Genomic DNA, 26,916 nt, shown 5'->3' with positions numbered 1-26,916 from the left:
TCACGGTGCACTGAGGTGATTATGCGAACTGGCCCATTGTCTCTTTCTCAACAAATGGAGGCCTTCCCTCTTCACTAACCAATTTCACCTAGAGTGTTCAGCAGCTGGTTGTTTTTGAAACAGAGCTTTATTTATGTTTACTATTTTTAATTGTTGTAAACCGCCCAGAGAGCTTCGGCTGGGGGGCGGTATATAAATGTAATAAAATAAATAAAATAAATAAATAAAATAAATTAAATAAATACATTTATTTAACTTTAGGTCTGAAACCAGAAAGGGAGAAAGTCCAATGATTTTTTTTTTTTTTACTTTTTGGTGATGCTTTTCTCTTCAGAGTAATTTCTGTAAGATATATCTCTTTTCTTAATTAAAAGTACATTGAATTTTGTCTTACAGAGAAGAAGTTGAAGGAAAATGCTCTCAAATATATGGAAGTACTGGAAGAAAAACTGCAAAGGTAAAGGCATCATCGAATCTTCAAAATGTTTAGAGAATGTGTTATTTTCAGTGTATTCCCTTACAAAGGATTCCTTAGATTTAGTTATAGTCTTGTGTGTGTTTTATTTATTTCTAATTTCTGGGTAAAATTCAGGGAGCTGTTTTAGATGTATAATGCTCTTAATACCTTGGGGACAGCATATCTTACTATTGCACATTGATTTTATTAATGGTCTCATTTTCAAACCTGACAAAACAAAACATTTTCAAAATCTGTGCTGAAAGGTCAGAAGTCTCAAGATTTTGCAAGGTAGTCTTCAAAGTGTGAGAGGTTTGGCAGGTTTGTAGAAGAAGAACAACCTCCTTTCTAAATTTCCTACAGCTATTTTTCTGTGCGTGTTGAGTTGGCCAAGAAGTAGAGACGATGGCCGTTGCTAGACGAGGGTTTAGCCCAGTGCGAGGCCCGGGCTCCCTGCTGTGCGTGCAGATGACGCACAGGGGATCCCTGGGTCAGGCTGGGCTAAACCCTCCCTTGACCCGGGATAACCGGATCCACTTGTGGCCCGGGTTTTCCGCAGCCCCGGACTGAGCCTTGCAAGTAGCCGAGAGAAGCCGCACACTGGGCACAGTGCTCCATAGGAACGCTGTGCCCATCGGGCGGGGGGGGGGGTAAAATCACTGGGGGGAGATGGGGGCCAGGAGGGGAAGAGCAGACCTGGCGGGAGAGATGGGGGGAGAAGAGCGGAGCCAGGGGGGAGATCACGGACGGGGGCGTGGGGCGGAGGGGGCATCGGACATGGCAGGCGGGTGATCGGGCAGGCGGGTGATCAGGCGGGCATGGCAAGCAGGTGGGTGATCGGGCAGGGGGGGCATCAGACATGGCGGATGGGGGGAAGAAGAATGGGGCCAGGGTTGGGAGATCGTGGCCGGGGGGGCGGAGGGGGCATTGGACATGGCGAGCAGGGGGCGGATGGGCGAATGAGCGGGGGGCGGGTGGGTTAGTGAGCGGGGGCAGACATGGCGAGTGGGGGCGGACAGGCGAGTGAGTGGGCGGGGGGGCATCAGACATTGTGGGGGGAAATCGGGGGCAGGGGGAGTGGGGAAACCCTTAATTTTTTTTTTAAAAAGACTTACCTTTTCGTTGGTGCGCTCCTGCGCACATGGCCCCTTTAAGGTTAGAAAAAAATGGCCGACATGACGGGGCTTTCCCTTACCCCGTCGTGTGTTACGTCTAGCCTCGCCCCTACTCCCCATCGGATTATCAGGTAGGTCTAGCAAGGCCCTATGTAGAATATGCATCTAAAGTTGTAGCCTTGGGCTGCAAGGCATTTCCCACACAAAACCAGAGAACTAAGTGGATTTGTTCAGTAGCAAGATGAAAAAAATCTGTTTAGGAATTGTTGTAATCTGCAGCATCCAGGAAGCAGTTAGCAGCTTATTTCTTGGGCCTCATTTGCTCCTCCCGTTCGTCTGTAGCTCCTGGTGAAGGGTTTTGAAGTTGGTGAGTGTCCATTTGGTGTTTTGGCCTCACTCACTTTGCCTTTGGCTCCTCATACCACTGGAATGTGGCCCCCGAGAGCTTTCCCAAAATGGAATTTGGCCCTTGAGCTGAAAATGGTCCAACACCCTTGATGTAGTGCATCTGCCTTCCTTCCTGTATAGATTGGTGGGCCTGCTGGGGTGTGACCATACCATCTAGTACTGCTGCTGTTAACCCTTACAGGACAGTGTCAGTGTCAACATGGGAAAGGTCAGAGCAGCTGCGTTTCAGGGCCATGCTGTACTACTTGCCAGTATGTTGAGGTCCACGTTGACAGACCAATGCCACATTTGGGGAAAGTTTAAATGCCTGATATACTCATTGGGAAGGAAGTAGATGGGGGCCTAAAGTATCCACATAACTTGGAGCACTGGAAAATCTGCCAGGTCTACTTTCTATTGGGTTTATGCTCAGCATATTTCAGACAAACTTTTCCATGGCTTATTGGTTGTATCATACCATTAAGTAATTCCTCATTTCATTCTGAAGAACTCTGGAGACCATGAACAATTCTTGTCTTCATAGTCCAAATCCAAATATAGAAACGAAGAAAACAATGTCATTGTTTAATCCTTATTCAGAACACTGTTTCCCCCACCTTTTTTGTTTTGTTTTTGAGTTGCTGCCAAGATTAATGTTTAATCTTCTAGCTTTGAAGAGTTCTGTTGCTTCCCTCAAGGCTTTGGTTGCCTCTTGAAAGGCTTAACACTTGGTATTGTGTTGCTTTTAAGAAAAGGATAATCTATTCTAAGTATTTACATTTTTAAAAAAGTTCTTCCAATGCACAGTTTATATTTTGGAAGGGACTTGACTTTGTAACGAAATTGCATCTTTAATAGTAAAGGGATAAGTGTTCACACATCTTTAGGGAGGCCAAAGTATTTCTGATTTGTCTACACTAAATATGTAGCATGGTTCACCACTAATCCATGTCTGACTAGCCTATCTGGATAGTTGGTACATTATATAAGGGCGATATTAGTGCCCTGAAAAAACACAGCAGTTTGGAGAGAGGCAAATTTCCCTTTGGCAATGTGTGTCAGTGTTAATGCTTTGAACAGATGAGCATGACACTGGGCCCCTGTGGATGGGGACTGTAGGTGCTTTGTGCTTTAGTCAACATGCTGCACAATCTGCAGCAGCTTCCAGCTCTTTAAAAGCATCATCACATGGGGGGGGGGGGGAATCACGTTTCCTTACCATCACTTCTCCGCCCCTGCTTTTGTCCTTCATTACTTCCTCTTTTTTTCCCAGAGAGGAAAGAGGAAGTAAACAAGACCACGTGGCCCATTCAGAGGCCGTTTTTATTACGCCACTTTTCCTGCACACAGCAGATCGCAGCACATTCCATTTTTTTTTTAAAAAAAGTCAGATTAAAAGGGGTCTATTTTGTGACAGAAAAATGAGTGGAAAAAGCAGGAGGTACATAGGAGGCAGACGTCGTTGTCTAAAGGATGCTGGGCAGTAGTAGTGTGTATGTGATAAAACGCTTGTCTGATGATGCCCTAAGATAACATCAGAAGGGGCCTAAGGATGCAGTCTAAAGCATGTTTAAACAATAAAAGTCTTATAATGCCCAGCATACCCCAGCCAGCAGTGGGAGCGACTTTAAATGCCATTTTTTGGAAGAAAGGCGGGCCATAAATCAAATAAATGAATGAATAAATGACAAAAATGAAAAATTAAGGACAATTTTCACAAGAATTAAACTTTGAAATCATTTGTATAAATCTTTTCCCTTTGTTTAAAAGAGTTGCGTATTTAATCCATTTTTAACAGCGTATTTTAAAAGTCTGTGGAACCACCCCACCCCGGTTTGATTGTCTGCTGCATGTGTGAAATCGTTGGTATCTTGTCTCTCCTGTGTGATCACATTTGCATAATGTAAAACCTCTGAATAATCAACAGGATTAGCTGTTTATCTTAAACACCCATATGAATGTTGATGACCAGAATGGCACCACTGCTTAAAGCTCTGGATATATGCACTCCTGACACTTAAAAATAAATAAATTTAGCACTTTTCATTCAGTCATTTACAAATCTTGAGAGTGCTATCCATTGGGTGCAATTCTTTCGTGCATCAAATATAGCTCAACCCGCATTTCAAGGTAATCTGCTGTGTGTGAATATTATTCTCATCCCTTGCCACTCTAAGCATGACTAATCAAAGGTGCTAATGGCAATTATCAGCTCCTACAACATACATGCGACACATCTGATACACATAAATTAAGTGCTTGAATATGCCATGTGAATTAGAAGCAAAAGTTATAGGAGTGGGAAGTAAAAGTCTACAAAGAAAAATATATTATAAAATAAATGAGTTGGCTTCCTAATGGTAACACCATTGTGCTTGCAAATTATTTGGTTTCCACTTTTTGTCACATTCTATGCTGTATTTTCAAAACTTTATTATTACTTTAAGAAATTTATATAATGCTTTTCTGGACAAAGCCTTTCCAAGGTGCCTTTCAATTTTAATTTTAACAACAGCAACAAAATGCTTTAAATAGGGTGACCATATGACCAGATTTGCCCGGATTTATCCGGGGTTTTGGGGACAAATCCGGGAAAATCATCCATTGATTTTTAGGATTTTTAGGATTTTTTTAAAAAATTGAGGTTTTAAAATTATTATTTTTAAAAATGACGTTTTTAAAGATAAAGGGCTGAAAGTTGGCACCATGATAGCTCTTAAGGAGAGATTTAGCCATGCCAAGTTTGAATCAGATCTGTTCATCCATTGTTTTTTTTTTAGGATTTTTTTAAAAGTTCAAAGTTTTATAATTATTGTTTTTTAAAACTGCTGGAGCCATATCCTTCAAACTCAGGTTGTCAAACCTCCTCTCTGGGGTGTTGCACATTGAGCAGTTTCAGCCCTTGGCGTTAAGGGGATCTCCAGTCTTTAGGTAAGAAGTCCTGGGCAAGCAGGGCACCTTTCCTGTTGCAGATTTGGTGTGCAGTTGGGTACCTGGAGCTCAGCAGAGGCAAGGCATCCACAAATCAAAATGTGGGAAAGGAGAGGTCAGTCAAAGCAGCCCACAAGGCAAAACAGAATGGGCCAGAGACCTTTTTCTCAAATTTCCACATCATGGGCGATGAAGGGTCATCTTTAGAGAAAAATTCTCACAACCAACAGTAAGGTGCCAGTCGAGAGAAAGGCTCTCTTCTTTGCGCATGCCCTGTTGCTGCAAATGTTGGAACCTGGCATATCATTGCTTTGCTTTGCTACCACTTCCCTTCGACTTCACTTTGTACACTTGTGAGCTAGGCTCTGACTGCACTGCTGGAATGCAATGCAGAACATTTGAAGTGCATACCAGAGAAAAATAGATTTGTGACTTTGGCTGGCAGGCATATCTCTTAGAGACAGAGTTAGACTGAAGACACAAGTCAGAGATGGCTGTAGCTGAGTCCTGAGAGGCTTCTGTACCACATAGAGCCTTTTTAAGAGTGTCTCAGAGTCTAATTTTGGTGCAGGCAGAGGTGGCTGGTGGTGGAGTTTTTTTTAAAAAAAAACAAGAGTCACCGGATGCAACCGAGCTATAAGCTGTTGCCCTACCCCCAGCCACAGGGTACAAGTGCACAGCCTGGCTGCACCGTTGGGAGACTTTGGCAGAGAGAGAGGGTGGGGTGGGGGATTATTTGAGGCTGGAAATGTTGGCAGGTTGGCATAAGGCAGAGAGAGGTTGAAGGCAACCCAGATGCACCTGTAGCTTGGCCCTGAGGCTTGCTTGCCACGCAGAGTGTTTTAAGAGTGCATCAAAGTTGTGAAGGAGGAGAGGAGGTGGAGGCGGCTGGTGGCAGAAGTTTTTAAAGTATTGGGCAAAAGGCCAGATATAATGATGATGATGATGATGATGATGATGATGATGATGATGTAAGAGTCACCAGACATAACCAAGCAATAACCTGCAATAAGCAATATCCCAAGCCACAAGTGTGCAGCCTAGCCAGACCATTGGGAGACTTTGGGGGAGAAAGAGAGAAAGAAAGAGAGAGAGAGATTGTTTGAGGCTGGAGGCTTTGGTTTGTCTGCAATGACTTAGAGTGAGAGACAACAGAGGCTGCACAGACAACCCAGAGACATCTATTGTAACTTTCATGCCATGGTGCTGGCATGAAACGCAGGGCATTAGGAAGAGGGTTTTTAGAGTCGCATGTTTGTGCAGGAAGTAGACAGGAGTTCAAAGTCTGGATGTACAAAGTGGTGCCAACACACAAGACTTGAGAAGCTAATGTATATAAGTGAGAAGTGTGAATGGGCAAAGTAGTGTTCACTGCCACAACACCCACCCTAATGTTAGAGTAGAGAAACTTGTGACAATTATACACAAGCTTTTTTTAAAAAAAATGAAATTAAAAAAAGCCAGCCATCTGGCCGGCCAGTAGCAAACCGTGTTAACAACAACAGCAGCTTGCAATGAGTGAAGATACAGACAGAAAAGATGTTTGAGGGAAGGGGAGAATGTAACACACAGAGTATAGCAAAAGCTTCAAAGTACAGCAAAAGCTACAAAAGCAGGAGTGAGTGAAGTTAATTTCAGATACATAGAATCGCTCACTTGTTCTTTATTTCAGTGATTTTAACATTAAGATGTTATGTAGAACAGATTTGTCTTAAATGTGTGCTGTAAAATCAGACATGTGACCAAGGCTATGTCCGGGGGGGCACGCCCCCTTGGTGCTGGACACACCCCCTTGGGGGCCGCCCATGTTGTCCACTTTTTTGGTTTCAAAAATATGGTCACCCTACTTTAAAGACAATCTAATTAGAGGACTAAAAAGCAGCAACAGTTTAAATAAGTCATGGTGGGCTGTCGTGATCATGCAAACTGGGTCATTGGGTGGATTCGCTTGTAATGAGAAGGCACTGTGGGTGAATTTCCCCGTGAGGCTTCTTGCCGTGGCCACCATTTTGAATATTCAAGATGTGGCACGGGCCCACTGTAGCTTGTCATTAGGGTTGTTGGGGTGGTTAACAAGCAACCCGTAACACTAAAACAGGCCATGGTTTCTGGGTGGCTTGTTAACTACTCCAACAACCTACCATCGCCAGGTGTGCATGTAATGAAAAGCAATGGAACACCCCTGCCACAGCTTGGATATTCAGAATGGCAGTCACTGTTGCAACAAGAAGCGCTACAGGGGAGTTCGCCCGCAGTGGCTTCTTATACATGCAAACCAGGTAATTAGCTCTATTGCCTGTCAGCCTGATCGGCCTTGATAATGAGCCTGTGAGCATAGCCGCTAGCCAGTCTAAAGGCCTGGGCAAGTTCTTATGGGTTCAGGTGGCCCATCAGATAATCTGACTGCAAATTATTTAAGGCTTTAAAGGTCAGAAACAGCAGTTGAAATTGTGCCAGGAAATGATTATGCAGTCAATGCAGCTGGTATGGTATTGGTTTCATGCGCGTTGAGTGCATGGTCCCCAGAAGCATTCCAGCAGCTACATTCTGTGACAATTGATATTTACTACCTATATTTAAAGGCAACCCCACATAGTGCATTACAGTAGACTAGTGTGGATATAACCAGAGCATGTATACCAGAGACCTTAGATCTGTTGGAGGAGCCCTTCTCCGCATCCCACCAATGCAACATATACGCTATGACGGGACAAAGGAGGGGGCTTTCTCTGTGGTGGCACCCCGACTGTGGAATGCCCTTGGAGGCCCGATTGGCACCAACATTGATTGCATTTCGATGCCAAGTAAAAACATGGCTTTTTAACAAAGCCTTTGATGGTTAAACTCACTGGCACATTGTTTTAATTGTTGTAACTGCTTTTACTGCTTTTAAATTATATATTGTTTTAACTTGGATCATGGTTTAATTTGTTTTTAACTGTGCATATTTATTGTTTTATACTGTATGTTTTTATCTGTACGCTGCTCTGAGATCTTAATGATATAGGGCGGGATACAAATGTTTTAAATAAATAAATAATAAATAAATGTGTAACTGAGGCATGATCGGCGAACCAGCCAAAGATGGCTAGAGGCACGCCTAACCATTGATGTCACCTGTGCCTCCACAGGAAGGGCAAAATCATGGACAATGCTCAGACTATGCACATGGTAGTTCAGGGGGCAGTTTGCAGTCAAGCACCTGGCAGGTGCTTGGTTGTTTGTGGGGAATCAACACTTGCTTTCATCGATGAAACTGTGTGTATAGCCAGGTTCCATCTTCTTCTATGGAAGGAAAAGGATCACAAACATATCTGGGACTAAAAGAATTCTAGCAGTACTGGATTGCAAGATATATATTTATGGAAGTGTTATCAAAAAAGGAGATTGAGAGTTGTAGAGAGAAAGGGGGGGGGAAGGAAGCTTTTGACTAACAGTATCATCATATATATAATTTTTTATTACTTTTATACCCCACCTTTTCCCCCCTCCTGCAAGGAAACCAAGGCACCTTGGTCCTCCTCCTCTCCATTTTGTCGTTACAACATGTCTGTGAAGTCAGTTAGGCTGAGAGTCAGTAACTGTCCCAGTGAGCTTCATGGCTGAGCGGGGACTAGAACCTGGATTTTCCAAGACCCAGTCCAAAACTCTAACCGCTACACTAAACTGGGTCTATATAGGTCTTATATATTCTTCCGAGGTTCCTCCATACTCCAACACCATACTCCGAAATGGGGCATCCCAGATCAGAGTATTGTAGATAGAGGCTATGCTAGTAGGGCTTCTGTTGCATTCTTTGTTCTTAGTGACAGAAAAGGAGATGGTTTTCACTGGTTCTCCTACCCTTTGCAATCCCCAGCACCACCTCCCCCACTGTTCCTGGGGGGCACCCCAACTTCAGATCAGATTTTGGGGGGGAGATGGGATGTAGCGGACTGCAGAAAGAAGGGAAATCAAGTCCACTGGATCAAAAGGTTCCCACTGACAGATGAAGCCCTTCCATCCTCAGGAAGCTTCTGCTGGATCTAAACCTTAAGGTTTACAATTATGTGTGTGTGTTTGTGTGAGTGTGTATGCTCAGTCATAAAAACTGATCCTAGGCATTAAATTAATATATGGTTGAATGTGTATTGAACTTAGGATAACACCACCTATTATACATTGTTATACATAACAAATGTATGTTAGAAAACATACATTTTCAATTTTGTATACTTTTTAATGCTCACTGTTTTTAACTTTTGTAAACTGCCCAGAGAGCTTTGGCTATGGGGTGGTATATAAATGCAATAAATAAATAAATAAATAAATAAATATTATTATTCCGCATATTTCTAGCTATTTCATTTTGTCATTCCCTCCTCTCCTTCATTTTACCTGTTGCCAGCCAAATTCAATGCTGCCCTAACTGTTGCCCATCCTAAGTCTTTAGGATAGTATGGGTAAAAATCCTAATTGATAACTGTATTTGTTTCTTTTCTTTTCTTTCTAAAAAAATCCTTTCAAGGCTGCTCACAACCAACTTCATAAAAACAATTTAATAATAATAACAACAATAAAGATTGCATTTGAGCCATTCCTAACTAGACGACAGCATTGAGAGTATTAGTCACAAAACAGAGATCAGTATCCACTCTATATGCTGTAACAGCATTCGTTCTATTATATCTCATGGACCACATGGTGATTGGTCCTAAATCCCTTATCACAGTTACCTCAGGCTCCAAACTACTTTTTATTTGTATCAGTCGACACAAATACCACATTTTTTTTTGAGCTGAAGAAATTTAATGTGACTATACTCTACCCCAAATCTCAAAAAGATTATTTTGTGGCTCCCATTCATTGCAAAACGAAAAGGAAAAAGAAAAGAAATAATGGAGGAGGTGGAAGGAGGGGTATATTTAGCTGTTCTTTTTAATTCTCAGATACAAATCATGCAATTATTTAGGGATGAATTACTTTGAAGGATGATAAGTAGTGTCAATGCACAATGGAGCCTTACTTAGATATTCTATTTTAGAATTTGGAAAGTGGGGGAATAAATGAATGTGGGTTCTCGTGTGCTCCAACACTGTGATATACATTGGCATTGCTGCCAAAGGCTGACAGTGATTCAGTACCCTGTAGCTTTGCAAATGAATATAAATCTTCCCTCTTTTAACTGATTTCCTCACTATTTGTCTTCATTATTTCTGTTTGGATTTATCTTTATTTAATTTAACTAGTGTACCTGTCAATTCTTCAGTCTGTAACAGAACTGTTCAGTTTTGAAACAAAACAGTGCTTATGTTATAAGATATAAAAGGTGTGTATCTTTTCAAGAGAGCTTATGTCCGGATTTACAAAATGAGCATTAATGTAGGTTGCAGAGTGTCTTTCCTTCAGTCTTGTATATGTTCATATATGTTCATATGATTAAAGGGACTGTGGCTAAACGACTGAGCTGTTTGAACATATGAGACCCCCGATTTGATGTCTGGGATCCCCTGTTAATGGATCCTAGGTAGCAGAATCAGAAAAGACATCTGCTTAAGCCCCTAGAGAGCTCCATCAACGTTGACACTAGTGGGTTAGATAGTCCGTTTAAGTATCTCGGCATATGGTGGTTACTTGTATCACTTGGGCTTGAAGGAGACAAGTATAACTGAATTAGTTTGGAATGAATTAGACTAAAGCAGGAGCTCCCCAATTTGGCTTATTTAATTATTTATCGCCAAGCCCTTTCTTCAGAGTGTCGGCCTCAACTCTTCTGTCCCGTGACTCTCTTTCTTTCTTGAACCAGATGGAAAGCCACCATTTTGTTGCAAAACCTTCAAATAAACTAAAAGACAAATAACAATTGCAGTTGGCAAGGAATAGGCAAACATGGATATTTGGCCACAACCTTTATTGATTAATCAGAAACTAACTCCAAATGTCCCTTGGATGCCACACTCAAGACTGAGCCATCTGACTATGGTGAAGCCATATAGCTAGCCCTATGCTACCTTAGCTATGACCAGGTCCCATCCCCAAAAGCCCCCACATACCTCAGCCTTGGGGAGCTCTCTGCATCCCTGTACTAAAAGTCTTAGGACAGGTTTGGAACACCCACACTTCATCCATGTAACAAAAAAAGTGAAGGAAGAGTTGGCAGCATGAGGATCATTCCTTACGAATGCTAATGGAGGCTCATTCTGGAGGGAGTCTATGTGGTTAGAAGCCAAACTGCAGATCCTTTCTGACACAGCAAGTGGCGGAAGGGGGCATTAGGGCATGGCCTGTTCTGGAAAGGGTAATAATGTGCCACAGGACTGGGTAGATTCCAGGGTTGCACAGGACAGAGTTGACCTTGTTGGAATTCTTTCCTATCCTAGTAGCCATTTACATCCGGGGAAGGAGAATTTTCATAACAAGACAGGATTGTTTTGGAGTGACAGTTAGGCCATAGAACATGTGGGGAACTTTCAGTCATCAAATAAATGCTCAAGTAATGAAATTAGTGTGGTATTTTGTCTTGGCAAGATATTCTCAGCATAGAGGACGAGAACAGAGTTTATTCTATTCATGGCAAGACACGTTCTTGGTTAGAGAACAAGATAGTGAGTGCCTTGTCTCACTTTCAGCTACACAGGTTTTAAGAACTAGTGTGAAGCTCAGAAGGATTTCAGTATCAATAGCTCAGGAGCTGTTGCACCTTGGCAGAGAGCAGTGGAAAGGACATCTACATGCCATTGTCCCCATCCACACACCCCACCTATGTCAGGAACGTTCTGCCCTTTGGGAACATCCAGGGCAGTAGGGTGTAGTAGTATTCAGCTGGCTAGTCCAGTCTTTGGGAATTTTAAGGTACTCTGTTTTCCTTCAGAAAACAAGTGTGAGCCCCCAAAATCAAAGGTGATGAATTGGCCTCTCTAACCTCTCATTGGAAGGTTGCAGGGTTCCCAGACCCATCCTTGGTCTTCTGGGCAGAATGCTAGAGATGTCTCAGGGAAAGGCCATCATGAGATGTCTTCCTCAAAGAGCATCATCAGATGAGCATTTTATAGCACGCTTGTTACTGGATACTTATGGATGTTCTTCAGTCCTTTTGACAATGCCTTCTGCCTCCGTGCATCTCCTGCGCCTTCTTTTTTCCGCAACAAAATAAGACCCGGAAAATCCAGGGTTTTTTATGGAAGTGAAATTGTCCGCCGTTTCCTGCTGTGTGTAGGGAAAGCAGCGTGATAAGAATGCCCACTGAATGGGCCATGTGGTTGTTGCTTGCTTTCTCTTTCTTCCCCGTGTGAAGAAAGAGGAAGCTGCTTGTCCCTACAGAAAAGTGACAGTAGGGAAACGCAATTTCCCCCTGCCTGATGATGCTCAAAGTCTCAGTGTCTGGGAGGCTTCCCAGACATCCCGAGACCTGACTACCTTTCAGCAGTCTGCTCTTGCCTTAAAGGGCGGCAGCTGGATGGCACAGCCTCTCCCCAGCCCCTGCAATCATCCCCCTCCCTGGCAAGTTTTGCTGCATGACTCCCCCTGCCTGCCAGCTACAAGCGCCCATGTTTAAAATCTGCCTTTGATGTTTGTTTCCCCGGTGTCCCAAATTCTTGAATACCGGACTGGCATCATTGATTATCTGGAAAATAAAGAAAGAGCACTAAAGCATCTCAGAGCTAGAAAATCCATACTGCTGCTTATACATTCTTGGCAATGATACAGGCTTGGGGTTTTTTTTTATCAATAGAAGAAGTAGGTCAGAGTTTTGGACTTGTTGCTCTTGACAGTGCCCTTTGAAGTTTATGAAGTAGTAAAGCACAACCACCCAGTGCTTACTTAACTCTGTATTATTCAAAACTGGTCCAAGGTTAGCTTTATTCAGGCTACTGAATTGAGCTTTGTTCTCTTTTATCTTTGTTTTTTGATCTCCCAAGAAACACTGATTGCTTAAGACATAGTGGTTTGGGATGTGGGTTTATTATCATTTGTGAAATCCAAGGTCCCCCCCCCCACCACCTTTATGCCATTGAGAAAAAAAGCCAAAGTACTGTAGAGCACCATGTGAGAAATGATCAGTCAATTGTTTCCAGGTGGGAGGGCACATTTAGGGCATGCAGCAATTGTGAATTAAAGGAGAAGTAAGGATAGGGAAGTTATCCAATTCATGTATGCGTTTCCACAGTTTGAGACAATGATGCGTTCTGCTGCTGCAAAATCTGAAGGGGAATTTGCACAGAGTTGAAGTACAAAATGTATTCAACCAGGATGTAGCAGCACCTAGTGAAAAGTCATGAAATAGGGTCATCAGGGCTTCTAGCTTCTAGCAAGGGGCTATTGGAGCAGTCACCTAGTCACAATGACAACTTTTGAAAGAGGAGACTGAGCAATTTCTGAACTTCAGATATAGCTGTCTATCTAGCATACTGCAGTGCAGTCTTATAGTGAATCTGGCCCCAATCATATTTATTCTTTGATATTATCCTGCACACCTTCATTGTGGGAAACAAACTGTGTGAAATGGAACCCTTTGAGCTGGTATTAAATGGTGCAGTTAACCATCCCCAACCAAAACCCTACCTCCTACAACTTAAGTGAATAATTTAGTTGAAAATGTATTTGTAGCACAAACTTTTGTGGGGAGAAAAATGCCCACTTATATACGCATACACACATACTAATAGCAAACTCACGCTTTGAGTGCTGATCCTTATGTAGCTAAAATAGCATAATCCATGCACAAGAGCAGGGTTGGGCAACTTGTGGTCCTTGAAGTGTGTTGGCCTACAACTCCCATCTGCTAGGGTGACCATATTTTGGAAACCAAAAAGGAGGACAACCTATCCAGCACCAGGGGTGTGTGCCCACCTGAACATAGCCTTGGTCACATATCTGATTTTATAGCACACTGTTAAGACAGATCTATTCTACATAACATCTTAATGTTAAAATCACTTAAATAAAGAAGAATTGAGACATTCAATGTATCTGAAATTAACTTCACTTACTCCTGCTTTTGTAGCTTTTGCTGTACTTTGAAGCTTTTGCAATACTCTGTGTGATACATTCTCCCCTTCCCTCAAATATCTTTTCTGACTGTATCCTCACTCAGCTGCAAGCTGCTTCTGCTGTTAATAGGGCTTGCTACTGGCCGGCTGGCTTATTTTTAAATTTCAGGGCTTTTTAAAAACTTGTGTATGGGCCTTGCTAGACGAGGCCTTAGTGCGCTTTGAGACCCGGTTTCCCCGCTGTGCGTCCAAATGACGCACAGGGGAATCCGGGCCTTAACGCGCCATAAGCGAATTTGCTTATGGCACGCCTTTTCCGCAGCCCCGGCCTCAGGCTGGGGCTGCGGAACGTCTAGCAGAGTCCGTGGCTTTTTGCGGCTACTCGCTTACTCGCGAGTAGCTGGGAAAAACCACGGACTGGGCACAGCGCTGAGCGCTGTGCCCATCGGGCCGGGGGGATCCCGGGGGGGGAGATAGGGGGGGAAGGCCGGACCGGCAGGAGAGGGGGAGGGCGCAGGGCGACACAGGACGACGAGGGAGGGCAACACAGGACGATGAGGGAGGGCGAGACGGGACGACGAGGTATGGCGAAGGGTGGCATGGGACGATGAGGGAGAGCGAGATGGGACGACAAAGTATGGCGAAGGGTGGCACGGGATGACGAGGGAGGGTGAGACAGGATGGGGAGGGAGGGCGGAGGGTGGCATGGGATGACGAGGGAGAGCGAGATGGGACGGGGAAGGAGGGCGGAGGGCGACACAGGGGACGGGATGGGGAGGGAGGGCGGAGAAAGAGGGGGCAGGGGGCTTATTTTAAAAAAGAGTAGGGGGCTAATTTTTTTAAAAAAACCTTACCTTCTCCGGAGTCTTTGGGCCGCACGTGGCCCCTTTAAAAAAAAAAAAGGGCGATGCTGCAGGGCTTCCTTAGTCCCTGAGTGTCGGCTGTCTAGGATGCTGGGTGGCACGCGCTAAAGTTAGCGCGTCGTCGCCCCGCCTCCCTGCCGGCTTATCCGGCCGGGTCTAGCAAGGCCCTATGATTGTCACAAGTTTCTCTATTCGACATTAGGGTGGAATAGAGAAACTGGACTCTGAGAAGCACTTAAAAGGCTCTGTGTGGCACGCCAGCCTCTCAGGGCTCAGCTGCAGCTATCGCTTGAGTTGTGGTCTATCTCTGTCTCTAGGAAATATGCCTGCCAGCCAAAGCTGTAAATGTATCTATTTTTCTCTGACACACACTTCAAACGTTCTGCATTGCATGCCAGCAGTGCAGATAGAGCCTAGCTTGCAAGTGAACAAAGTGAAGTGGAAGGGACGGGGTAGCGAAGCAATGCAACGACATGCCAGGTTCCAACATCACAGCAACAGGACATCTGCAAAGCTGAGAGCCTCTCTCTCGACTAGCACCTCACTGTTGGTCATGAGAGTTTTTCTGTAAGGGTGACTGCCACGACACAGGCTCTGAACACTAGACCTCCCGTCTGCCACCACTTCTTATGGGGCGACACAGGCTCTGAACACCAGACCCGGCCGAGGCTACTCCCTGCTCAAGCTAAGCACCACCGCTTGATACGCCTGAGGCAAGGGATAAAGCCCACCTTCCTCTAAACTATGTGGAGAAAGGGGTTTAAAATGGAGAAGGATTTAATATATATAATAATGCGCTGTGAGTTATATCTGCTTAGGTGAATGATTGTCAGAGTGGGTGCTGAATGTGTAAACTTAAGATGATAAATGCCAAACAGACACGTGGGATTTTTGTGGTAGTTTTAAAAACAAAACAATCGAAATTTATTTTTAAAAGTTCATAAGCTTTGTTTCAAATACCAACATTTAAAAACCTTTTTGAAACTTTCCATACAATCCTGTCACTCTCACATTCACGCTTTCCTTTTTCTCACACAATCACTCTTGAACTTTCTTTATTATCAGTATTGATTAATATACATCAGCTACGTGCACACCACACTCTAAAGACACTACTCACTACACTGACTCTCAAATTTCCCAAAACTTAAGTACCATAAATACAGAGAGCACTATAGACTCTAAGAGTCCCTAACAAGTCTCCCTGGAAAGAACTCACAATCCCCTCAGTCATTCCTTTATATATCACTCCTCCCCCCTCCCAAGACATTCTAACTCCGCTCACTCAGGCCAACATTCTACAAACCACAGACTTACAAACTGCAGGCATACCTTTGGGAATTGACTTGTGGGGTGTAACGCCACAGTGACCCTTCGTCTCCCATGCTGTGGAACTCTAAGAAAAAGGCCTCTGGCCTGTTCTGTTTTGCCCTGTGATCTGCTTTGACTGACCTCTCCTTTCCAGGTCCCTGACTGCCCACCAAATCTGCAAAAGGAAAGGTGCCTTGCTCGCCCAGCACTTCTTAGCTAAAAACTGGAGATCCCCTTGATGCCAAGGGCTGAAACTGCTCAAGATGCAAGACCCCAAAGAGGAGGTTTGACAACCTGAGTTTGAAGGATATGGCTCCAGTACTTTTTAAAAATAATAATTTTAAAACCTCAAACTTTTTTAAAAAATCCTAAAAATCAAAGGATGAATTGATCTGTTTCACACTTGTCATGGTTAAAGCCCTACTTAAGAGCTATCATGGTGCCAAGTTTCATCTCTTTACCTGTAAAAATGACAGAACTGTAAGCATTTTTGTTAATTCCTATTAAAGTAGTGTTGCCCTTTGGGTGGGGAGGATGGGAAAAATCTGGATTTTCCCTTCGAATTTCATAATTCCCTCCATTCCCGGATTTGTTACCAAAAATCCTAACAAATCAGGGGTTTTCCTATCATATGGCCACCCTACGGCCTAGCCAGCAGAAGAAATGGTGAGGGATGATGGGAGTTGCAAGCCAAAACATCTGGAGTCATCCATCCATACACAAGAGGAAGGTGACAGCAGGCTTGGGAGAACATCAGGATTTCCAAAAGTAGAAAAAGAAAGCTTTAGAAAAGAAACCTCCCCTCTAAGTGGGGTAGGGCCCCAAACAATCCCTATGGGGACAGATCAAAGTCAGGGGCCAAAGAACACTGCCTATGGGAAATTGATGGGAAATGAGCCGTGGGGGAAGAGAAGAGGTGGAATGGCATGGCGTGTTTTCCATCTGGCTGGTGGGCTGGAACATCTTGTTGCAGGTCCCACTTGTATTTTTCTATATTTTTATGAGAAGATTAGGAAAACAGCTCTCTGTGCAATAAATTTTGTACATCATACATTAAATAATATAATTTTTAAAAGATACAGTATATATCAAATAAACCAATTAGAAAGTAAGCTCTTACAAGATGCCTTGCTGATTTCCTTGTAAATGAGTTAATTTCCTGCCTTTGACAAGTCAACTCTGCAAGCTTATCTTCGTCACCTTAGAAAGAAATCAGAGGAAAAAAACAATCAACTACTGCAGCCTGTCATTTTGTGTTTCCCATGGAGATAATTTAACTATAACACAGTGACATTGAACATTGATAGGAAAATGACAGGCTGTGATTAAAGTTTTGTCCTAGATGAAATGAATGTCTGGCAGATGAAAAGAATACAACCCTCACCCCACCCCGCTCCTTATTCCCATCCCTGATTCTTGCTCAAATGCTTTTTTATGACTGCTATTGCCCAGTATTATGTGGTGTGTTGTTTTTAATAACCATAATCAAACATCCATTATTGGTTTTCAGCAATAGAAAAATTGTTCTTCCCCTTTTATTTTCTCAAATGGCCTCGTAGAGCATAAAGAGTGGTTACATAATCTGTACTCTCACATAGAATCCAAGGAGTTTGCTCTGCCCTCCAGATATTGATGTCAGGGTTTTGTTTTGTTTTTCATTCTTTTGGGGGCAAAAGAAAGAAAGAAAGAAATTTTGTCAGGCTATTTTAAGATTTCAGTTTAGATTTCCGTGCTTCTGTATTGTACTCTGTGGATGCAGAAGTTGCCTTTTATGATAGGCTAAGAAACTGAGGATACTAATTGTTGATAAGTTTAATATTTACTAAGGGAAGAAGGCATGGTCAGACATCCAGAATCAACTGTACAATACATGCTTTGAAAGCAAAATAAGAATATTGCTTTCACAATAAAATACTGTTTCAATTAGCATTGTTGGAATTCACATACATTTTCTGCCATTTACATGCCATTTACAGAACTCCTGATTTCAAAGAGAGGTTGCAATGGCACACTCTGACCCTAATTGTGTTCCCCTTATGCGTGATTTTGCACTAGTGCTCTTTTCCATTCCCTTTAGTGGAAATGGCAGCTCTGTGCAAATCTCCTGTTCCACCTTTGAATTATATGTGTAGCTCTTGTGTGTGGAATCAGTGGAGGCTGGTGGTTCCAATGTCAGTGGGGTGGTGAATCCGCTCTGGGTTTCAGCCAGAACCACTCAGACCTCTGGTTTTGCACCTTAGATAGCTCTTTTAGAGGCCTGCATGGTTCTGACTGAAACCCAGAGCGGATTCACCACCCCACTGATGTTGAAGCCACCAGCCTACACTGGCTGAGAGGGCTTCAGATGAACATTGCAACAGGAATTACAACAGCATGACTAGATCTGAACCAACTACTCTGATGCATGTGCCCAGCCCCTCTTGGGCTAGATCTGCACTACTGCTTTATAGCAGTATTGAAATGCGCTGATAACTGTGGGGGCATATTACACATCCCATATACCGCTTTCATTGGGTTATTTCCTGCTTTTTACTCCACATTATCCAAATGTCATTGTGTGTCCAATGAGGTATAAATGCACAAGAGGGATATAGCGTTACCATGATGGGATCAAGATGTAGATCTGGCCGTGGATAAAGTAGTTGGTTCCATCATGATCAAGGAGAGCAGAAAGCTTGTTGTGTGAATGAGCTCCGAGGCATTATCAGGCTATAGAAGAAAGACCCACTAATTTCAGTGAACTTTTATTTTATAACGGTCCGAAAAACAGCTTGTTTACTTTCCCCATTTTTGTAATCCTGTATACTTGGTCTACTATCATCAGTTGGCCCAGACTGTTGAGTAAGAGAATCAGTTCTTTCTTTCTCCTGTGGCTTGAATCAGGATAAAGAGGGTGTGTTAGACACACTGCAGCATTTCTATAGTATCACCAACAACTGTTTTGTGAATGGCCACTGGTCATAACATAATTGTCATTGTCTGCATTCTCTGCATTTATTTCCCTCGGATCTCGCTATTTACAATTCCACACCTACACCCCACACACCTGTGATGCAGGTATATATTGTTATTCATGCATCTGATGAAATGGACTTGAGTCTACAAAAACTTGTGTCATTGTACTCCAATACATCTGGAGGGCACCAGTTTGAGAAAGCTGCTTAAAGGTGCCACAAGACAGTTTTTCACTATCTAATAAATCTAGGAAGGGCAGTTGAATATAAAAGCCACTTTTCTAGTGTGTTTCTGATTGTAGATCATTGTAGTCCACTGTAGCACCCTATATATGTCTACTTAGAAGTTGCATTGAGTTCAGTGGGACTTACGCCCAGGTAAATGTGTGTAGGATTGCAGTCTTACTTTCTCATCTTAAAAAGCTCCATCCGATGAGCATTTTACTGCACGCTTGTTACTGGGCACTCATGGATTACTCACATGACATCATCTGCCTCTCGCACCCCTTCTGTAGGGTGAACATATGAAAAGGAGGACAGAGCTCCTGTATCTTTAACAGTTGTATTGAAAAGGGAATTTCAGCAGGTGTTATTTGTATATATGGAGAACCTGGTGAAATTCCCTCTTCATCACAACAGTTAAAGCTGCAGGTGCCCTGCCCTCTTTTAAATCTGGTCACTCTAGTATAGCTCCTGCAGCTTTAACTGTTGTGATGAAGAGGGAATTTCACCAGGTTCTCCATATATACAAATGACAGCTGCTGAAATTCCCTTTTCTTTGCAACTGTTAAAGACACAGGAGCCCTGTCCTCCTTTTCATATGGTCACCTTATTCTGTTTGTTGTGCCACAACCCCCCCCCCCCCAAGAAAGTCCGGTTGTTGCTCTCTCCCACCGGATTGAATGGGACTAATTACTTCCTGTTTTCAGGAAGCGACATCGGAGCAGTGACAGAGAAGCGACGGGAGCTGCGCGTTTGACCTAGATGTGATGGAGCTTCTAGTCAATGGTTCCTATTGACTTTTATAGCAGAAAGTACTATAAGGGCACATTCCGATGCATGTTTAGACTTTTTTTCCTGTCTGAATGTGCATAAGATTGCGCCTTAAGCATGTCATAGTGCTTGACACTTTTCTACTTGCTTTATGTTAGTGACATTAGAAATTGAGGTTAGGCAATGTTGGAAACCAATTATACAAGAGGGAAACAAAAGCTGTTTTAAAAATAAAATAAAATAAAATAAAAAACCACGTCCATACAAGGTCATTAAAATTTCCAGTAGGAAAGATCTCTGGTATTCAAAATATGAATTGCTACTGTAACATTAACATATGAATGTTGAAATCTGCTCACATAAATCTTATGCTTGTTTTACATTCCAGTTACTGTCATTTCAGTGTCATCTTTGGCCTTTACTGAATAATAAAGATTAAATTTTCAATAGAAAAAAAATCCCATAGACACTGTCAGACTATATTAACTATAAATCTATAACACATAGCCAAGGAACTGCATTCTATTTACTACTTTCACAATGTTTTATCAACTGATGTGTCTAGCAGTTTAGAACTGTCCTTTGAAAATCAATATTTAATTGTAACACAGTTATGAAATACATTTATAACAATAGTATTGTGCACGTCCTTTGACTCCAAAAGTTAATCTCATTATACTAAAGAATATGCTGGGTTAATCTATTTCCCCCCCTACTGCATACTTTTGTACAACCATTTATGTATGTCACCCTTCATATACATTGATATCACAAAGCTTATTACACGCTTATAAAAGAATCCAATTAAAAGTTCTGACAAATAAACCATTTTTAAGATGAATGTGTGTTGTAGAATTTAGATCTAATCAAAACCAGCTATGAAGTACAATAAAAAGTGATGCACCACTTTTCATTCAAATATAATTTCATTTTTGGGGAGAAAATATTTAAACTATAACAAACATGGATGAAAAACATATGCGTTGAGGCAAATTTTCCTATGAATAGTAAATCATATAGTGGAAGGAACTTGAACATTCATGTCAGAATAGACAGGTTCCATTGCTTTGTCTTAGGTTTTCTTTTAAATATATAGTCCATATCCATATTAGCCCTAAGTACACGTCTCTCACACACAGGGTTATATAGAATGTTAGTCTAACTTAGATCCCATTCATTTCAATGGATCTCCTCTAAGTAGGACTAACATTGATGCAACTCACACATCAGTTTGGGTGGATTAGCTTCCATCAACCGGTGTGATCAGTTTGCTCCATGCAGCCTAAAAACCATGGGACACCAGATATAACTGTGCAGAGAACTATGGGTTTATATCTGAAACAACAGGTGCAATATGCAAAGAGGAGATCCAATATACATATGGAACACCATACAACCAGGGCTTGCCCCATGCTTTGCATGTAATATCCTACACGGAAGTGGAAGTGGAAGCGTGGTTGTGTGGAGCTCTTTGTGCGCAGGATGAAATTACATTGGGCCATTTTAGACTACTCTGCAACTAATTGCCTAATATGAATGAATGAGGCATAGAATTCTTGAAATAGCTGTAGAATTTGGATGATAAGCCAAGCCCTCTATAACCTAATAAGCAACAGACAACAACATCCTAATAAAGACATCCTACTGTCTCTAATGGAGACATTACCAGTTGGATGTCTCCACTGATATCCAACTGGTAATAAGCCATTTCAGTATAATTCGGATTGCAATAACTATTGGGGGTGTGGGTAGATCTGCTATATTCTTTATGAGAACTATCTTCTTTAACTGGTAAAAACAAGCCAAAACAAGAGAGGCCCAAAGTATTACATAAGTTATGAACTCTTCTCTGAACAGAGTCCTTATTTTCTTTCTTTTTTGGCTTTTATTTCAGCTGTGGGAGCCAGCTTCTTGAAAGAGTGTGGGAAGTTGACTTAGAGGCCTGTCAGCTGTTGATCCGAGGGTTTCAGCTGAAAAAAGGTGGTTGTGTTTCTGAGGGAGAAGAGAGCCAAACAGATGAAGTGGAAGATACTGCTGATGCCTCTGTGAACACCAAGCTGGAACAATCAAAGCATGCTCCAATTAAAGACTCCAAGTGGAGTGCTCTCCAGTGACCTGTCATCCAAAACAAACACCAAAGTACACACTGGGAACTGAAAGAGGTACCAAGGCTTTTGCTTTTGCTTTGCTTTACTTCTCAGTTTGTTTTCTCCTGATGTCATTGTTTTCAGCTTTGGCAGGGAGGGTTGCGTCTGAGCTTAGATGTTAGCAGCCCTTACTAAAGAATGAAATTTACCCTTGGAATCAGGTGGTAAAGCCCAATTCCTATATATTAATTTCATTTTTAACATTTATTACTCTAAAAAAAGAAAAGAAAAGTCTCAAGGGGTTAGAGATACAATTCTCTGAATCAGAGAATTCTTGGGAAAAGTTTGGGGCCATTCCAAACGCTTCCATGTCATTCTCCATTAACCTCCCTTCTCCAAATTGGTTTTGCAAACGGGCAAGGAAAGAGGCAACGTGCTGAGTATCTCTGGCATCAAACTACAGTTTTGAAGAATCGATCCACTGCTAAGTTCCTGTTGGTAAGTTTAGGCTGAGCCAAATGAAAGCTCAAGGCACAGAGCCCCCCCCGCCCCGTGTCACTCCTCACTGCTGCTCCATGGTAAGTCTTGGAGAAAGGAATGGGGCAAACTCAGCAGTAATGTGTAAGATAAATGTTCCATGGCATCCGGCCTGTCTGTGGGCTGGATGCATTCATACTATCTCTTTGAAATGGAGTTGCTAAGGATCAGTACACATCTGTTTTCTTAAGAATGAGATGATTACTTAAGCAGTGAAAAACTAATAAGGGGAAAACCCTTAAAATATAGCAGCAGGAGAAAACTGGTTGGACGGGCAGTAGATCACATTTTATTATGATTTCTATTGCATGAGTCAAAAGTGTGGGAAGCTTCTGGAAAAAGCAGTTGTGCTTCTGGAAAATGAGTTTGGCATAGATGGCCTTGTGGCACACTGCATCTTTACAGTTCAATTACAAAGAGGGGAAGTTGTCAGCTCTCGGCCAACCTGGCAGGGTGGAGGGAGGATCACCATGAAATAGAGGTTAAGATGTGCACCAGATATCATGAAGGGATTGTGAGGTTTAATGAACCAGATTTGTCAGTGAAATCTTCGTCTTGCTTCAGTATTAATTACTTTGCAGCACAGCAAGGATAAAACTTCTTGACTTTTCTTATAAGCTTATTTTACCAACACTGGTCTCCATTACTTTTTATACCATGGTATCTTATTCACAAAAATTAAATGGATGCTTAATTCATTTTTACACTGGGTTAATACAAATGAACTCTGGATAGTATAATGGTGCTTAATTGTGCATTAACAACTGACGGAGATTTACCAGAAAGCATGCCACAAAAATACTGACAGTTTCTGACCTGCTTAATAAATTTAGTTCAGAATTAAATTGCAAATGCCAACTTCAACCTTTCAGCAAACAAACTGTTTGGGTGCACAAGTTGTTCATCACACAGAAGACGTTTTCATCTATTGTGGCTAGCCTTGGGTTTTGTTTCTGCCTGCCACTCCTCACAAACCTGCAAAGATGGTGCTAGTAATAACACTGCTTCACATCTTGACATGGAACATATTTTCAGATAATTGTAAGGATGCTTAGGCCTAATAACAGCTCCAGGATCAGTCTGGACAGGAAATAATGTAGATTATGCCCTTCCTACATGACCCTACATCAGATTCAGCATTATTCGCAGTGTTTGTTTGAAAATATGAAATTGTATAGCTAGTAAATCGTATAGCTAGTAATTCAGCAGAGAAGTATAATGGTCAGAAGCTGTTTGTGCCTCCTTGTTTGTGCTGCTGCATGGCTAGGGCTTCATTTGAGCCAGGGCTGCTGACTTTAACTCAGGAGCTCTGCCATGGGGCACCCCAGCTCTGTTTGAGGCCTAAACATTAGAAAATGCATGTCTAAACATCCTATGTAAGTTGAGTCCCTATTGCCAGTGGCAATGATGTAGCACTTCCAGGGGCAAACCCCCAAATTACCAGAAATGCAGGTTTCTGGAAGGGGCAAGCCTTGCCTTCAAAAATGTATGTTTCTGGTCATTTGGGGGCTGCCCCCAAAAGAGCTACATTGCTGCGGCTGGTGGTAGGAGCTGTGAATGCACACAGAACTGGCAGTGCTCACCACCAGCAGTAGCTCCCCATTGGAGCCTGCTTTCTCCTACCAAAGAAGGCTTCTGAGGGAGCTAGGGATGGATGAACTCCCCCATGCCACCTCGTGTACTGCTCACCATACCCCTGCCACTTGCCCAACTCTGGTGGATGTGTGGGACAAGCCACCTAATGGTCTATGGGCACCCATTGAGAGCTTGCAGCATCCTACTGTTCCGTGAGCCACCATTTTGTGCAAAATCTCATCTAAGCTATTTATGGAAATTGCCATTTTTTGTATTGGACCATTTACACCTGTACTTTTGCATAAATTATGGCCTCCATTTGTGAAAAATGGTGATTACTGCAAATAGCTTACAATTTTGCACAAAATGGTGGCTTGTGGAACAGCAGAGAACCTCAAGCTTGCCCAACTCAGCCATGCCATGCTAAACATGCTGTGGATCGAGAGTCCCATTTCGGGCACCATGCTAAATATATACCATGGATGGAGAGTCCTTGGCTTGTTTAGCTGTCCCTGCTGGTAAGAGGAGCCAAGTGAGAGTGGTTGTGCAGTACACATCAGCATACATGCTCATTTACAGTAAGCCAGAATTAAAAAAAAAAGAATAACCAACCTCTGGCATACCGTGACACCCAAACAAAATCAACAGCTTCATATTATATTATAATGAAATTTCTGTGTGAAACATTTTAATGATCATTATTATTGAGCAAGCCTAAGGCACTATCCATGGTTATGAATTCATTGCTGTACAAGGAGCACATGGTATTATAACTTACAATGGTCAAACAATACAAAATTATATATTTATGGCCTGATGCTACTGACCAAAATAAATATGACATGGGAGATCATTGGTATTTTTATTTAGTTTAAATCACGAATAGCTGCTAATTACAAAGTCGGAAGTGATGCAGAGGGAGTGGAGTTTAACAACCCTCTGGAATAATGGGGAGGGAGCACTGGGAGAAACTGGGAGGGGGAATCAGCAAAAATCACCCCCTCCCATTTCTGCCAGTGGGATAGCACTGAGCAGAACTCCGTTCAGGGATCCTTCTTCAAGCAGAACAAAATCCCAGATCCAGCCAGTTGTAACCCGTAGCCTAGTTTCAGGGTAGTCAATTTTAAGAGGACTTCACATGAAATTAGATTTCTATTCATGTTTGACTGAATGTTAGTTTTCCTTATTCAGAAAAGATTAAGACTTATAGGAAAAGAGGAATATTTCAAATTCCAATACATACTGTAGATAGATGTAGCTATGGATATATAGATATTGTAATTTGAAATATCCTTCTATTGATAATGAAGCTGGTGTTATATTTTACCGACAGCCACCTATGTTGTTGTTGTTTCTTTTAGGTTACAGAATTTTAGATTTAGATTAGATTTATTAAATTTATATCCCACCTTGAATTTATATTATACCTTCTCAGAAAACCCAAGCTTTCTAGTATGGGTGCTGTGCACTTTACAAAGTACAGTAACTTTCTATGGGAATGCAGAAATATATCATGTAACATTTGTCTCTTATCAATATATTTACTTGAACAGAGCATAATCCGTTTAGTTCTGCTTGTACTGAGTGCTGAGTATCTCCCATATTATTATTCCATTTCCCTCTAGCTTACTTAAAGCGTAACTCCACTATACATAATGCAGCTTGCATGAAGAGAAACTGCAAAACCCCTCAAGCCACCCATCAGTGTCTCTGCCTATTGGTAGTGGTGTCAACTGTGACATGCCTGTATTTCATCGTTCCTGTACAAAATTAACTGCTGAGCTTAAAAAAAAACCCTCTAGTATCAAATAAGCTACTAGTAGTAATGTAGTAAAATTATTTTCCAAATCTAGATTATGTACTAATGACTGAATATTTTCACATTTTTGAGAATAATTTGATTGGTGGAACAAGTTGATCCTACATTTATGGTAAAAATCATTACTAGGATACGCGCTATTTCCCGCCCTCCTTATATGCCATTTCCTCATTGTTTAATATCTGGATGATCAAAATATCTTGTATAACCGTAGATTTATACATCATTCATTTGTCCATAGAATTGTTGCTTCTATTATGAATTTCTTGCTTTGATTATGATCGCAAAAGCCAAGTTCCCCTCTTAATGGGGAGCTGTGATTTGTGGAGGTGTGCAGACCGGCAGTGAAGGGAGAAAGGCTGGTGAGGAGTGGTTGTGTGGTTGGTTAGAGACACCTCCAATCTCTTATAGCATGATAGGAATTGGGCTGGATCCATGGGTGAGGGGGAGCAGAATTGGGCTCTGTGGTGTCACCAGCCTCAGTGATGTCTACCAAAACCTTTCCTTTGCTGCCACCACCCTCTGCTTTATACGCTAAAAGAATGAGGGAACTATAAACTTTTAAATTATTATTTGTGTGTGAGTGTTTATCATTAAACTGAAGTAATGCATAAGACTGAGTAGGCATGGTAAATATAACAAAATAAGAATATTCTTTATTCATAAAGTAAAAATTTTTAAAAGATACTTTAAGTTTTTATGTTATACAATTAAATCTACCTCCTCCACCTCCCTGGGAAAACTAACCACCTCCAAAACCTGTAACCCCACTTTCCTAATCCTATCCTGCTGCAAGCCTCTACTAACCTGCTGCAAACCTCTACTAACTGGGCATGTTTAGCCTTGAGAAGAGAAGATTGAGGGGAGACATGATAGCACTCTTCAAATACTTGAAAGGTTGTCACACAGAGGAGGGCC

The 26,916-nt window shown here is 42.2% G+C and overlaps 1 protein-coding gene across 1 annotated transcript in view; it reads left to right on the top strand.

The window, feature by feature from the left end:
- DISC1 (DISC1 scaffold protein) overlaps positions 1–26,916 on the top strand; it is a 187,661-nt gene that overhangs the window by 128,451 nt on the left and 32,294 nt on the right. Inside the window, 2 exon segments of the mRNA XM_063124382.1 lie at positions 397–457; positions 21,875–22,142. Of these exon segments, the coding sequence (XP_062980452.1) occupies positions 397–457; positions 21,875–22,142 (329 nt within the window).

Source organism: Elgaria multicarinata, chromosome 4, assembly GCF_023053635.1.
Source record: "Elgaria multicarinata webbii isolate HBS135686 ecotype San Diego chromosome 4, rElgMul1.1.pri, whole genome shotgun sequence".
Taxonomy (NCBI): Eukaryota; Metazoa; Chordata; class Lepidosauria; order Squamata; family Anguidae; genus Elgaria; species Elgaria multicarinata.
This window is presented reverse-complemented; position numbering and strand designations above follow the sequence as displayed.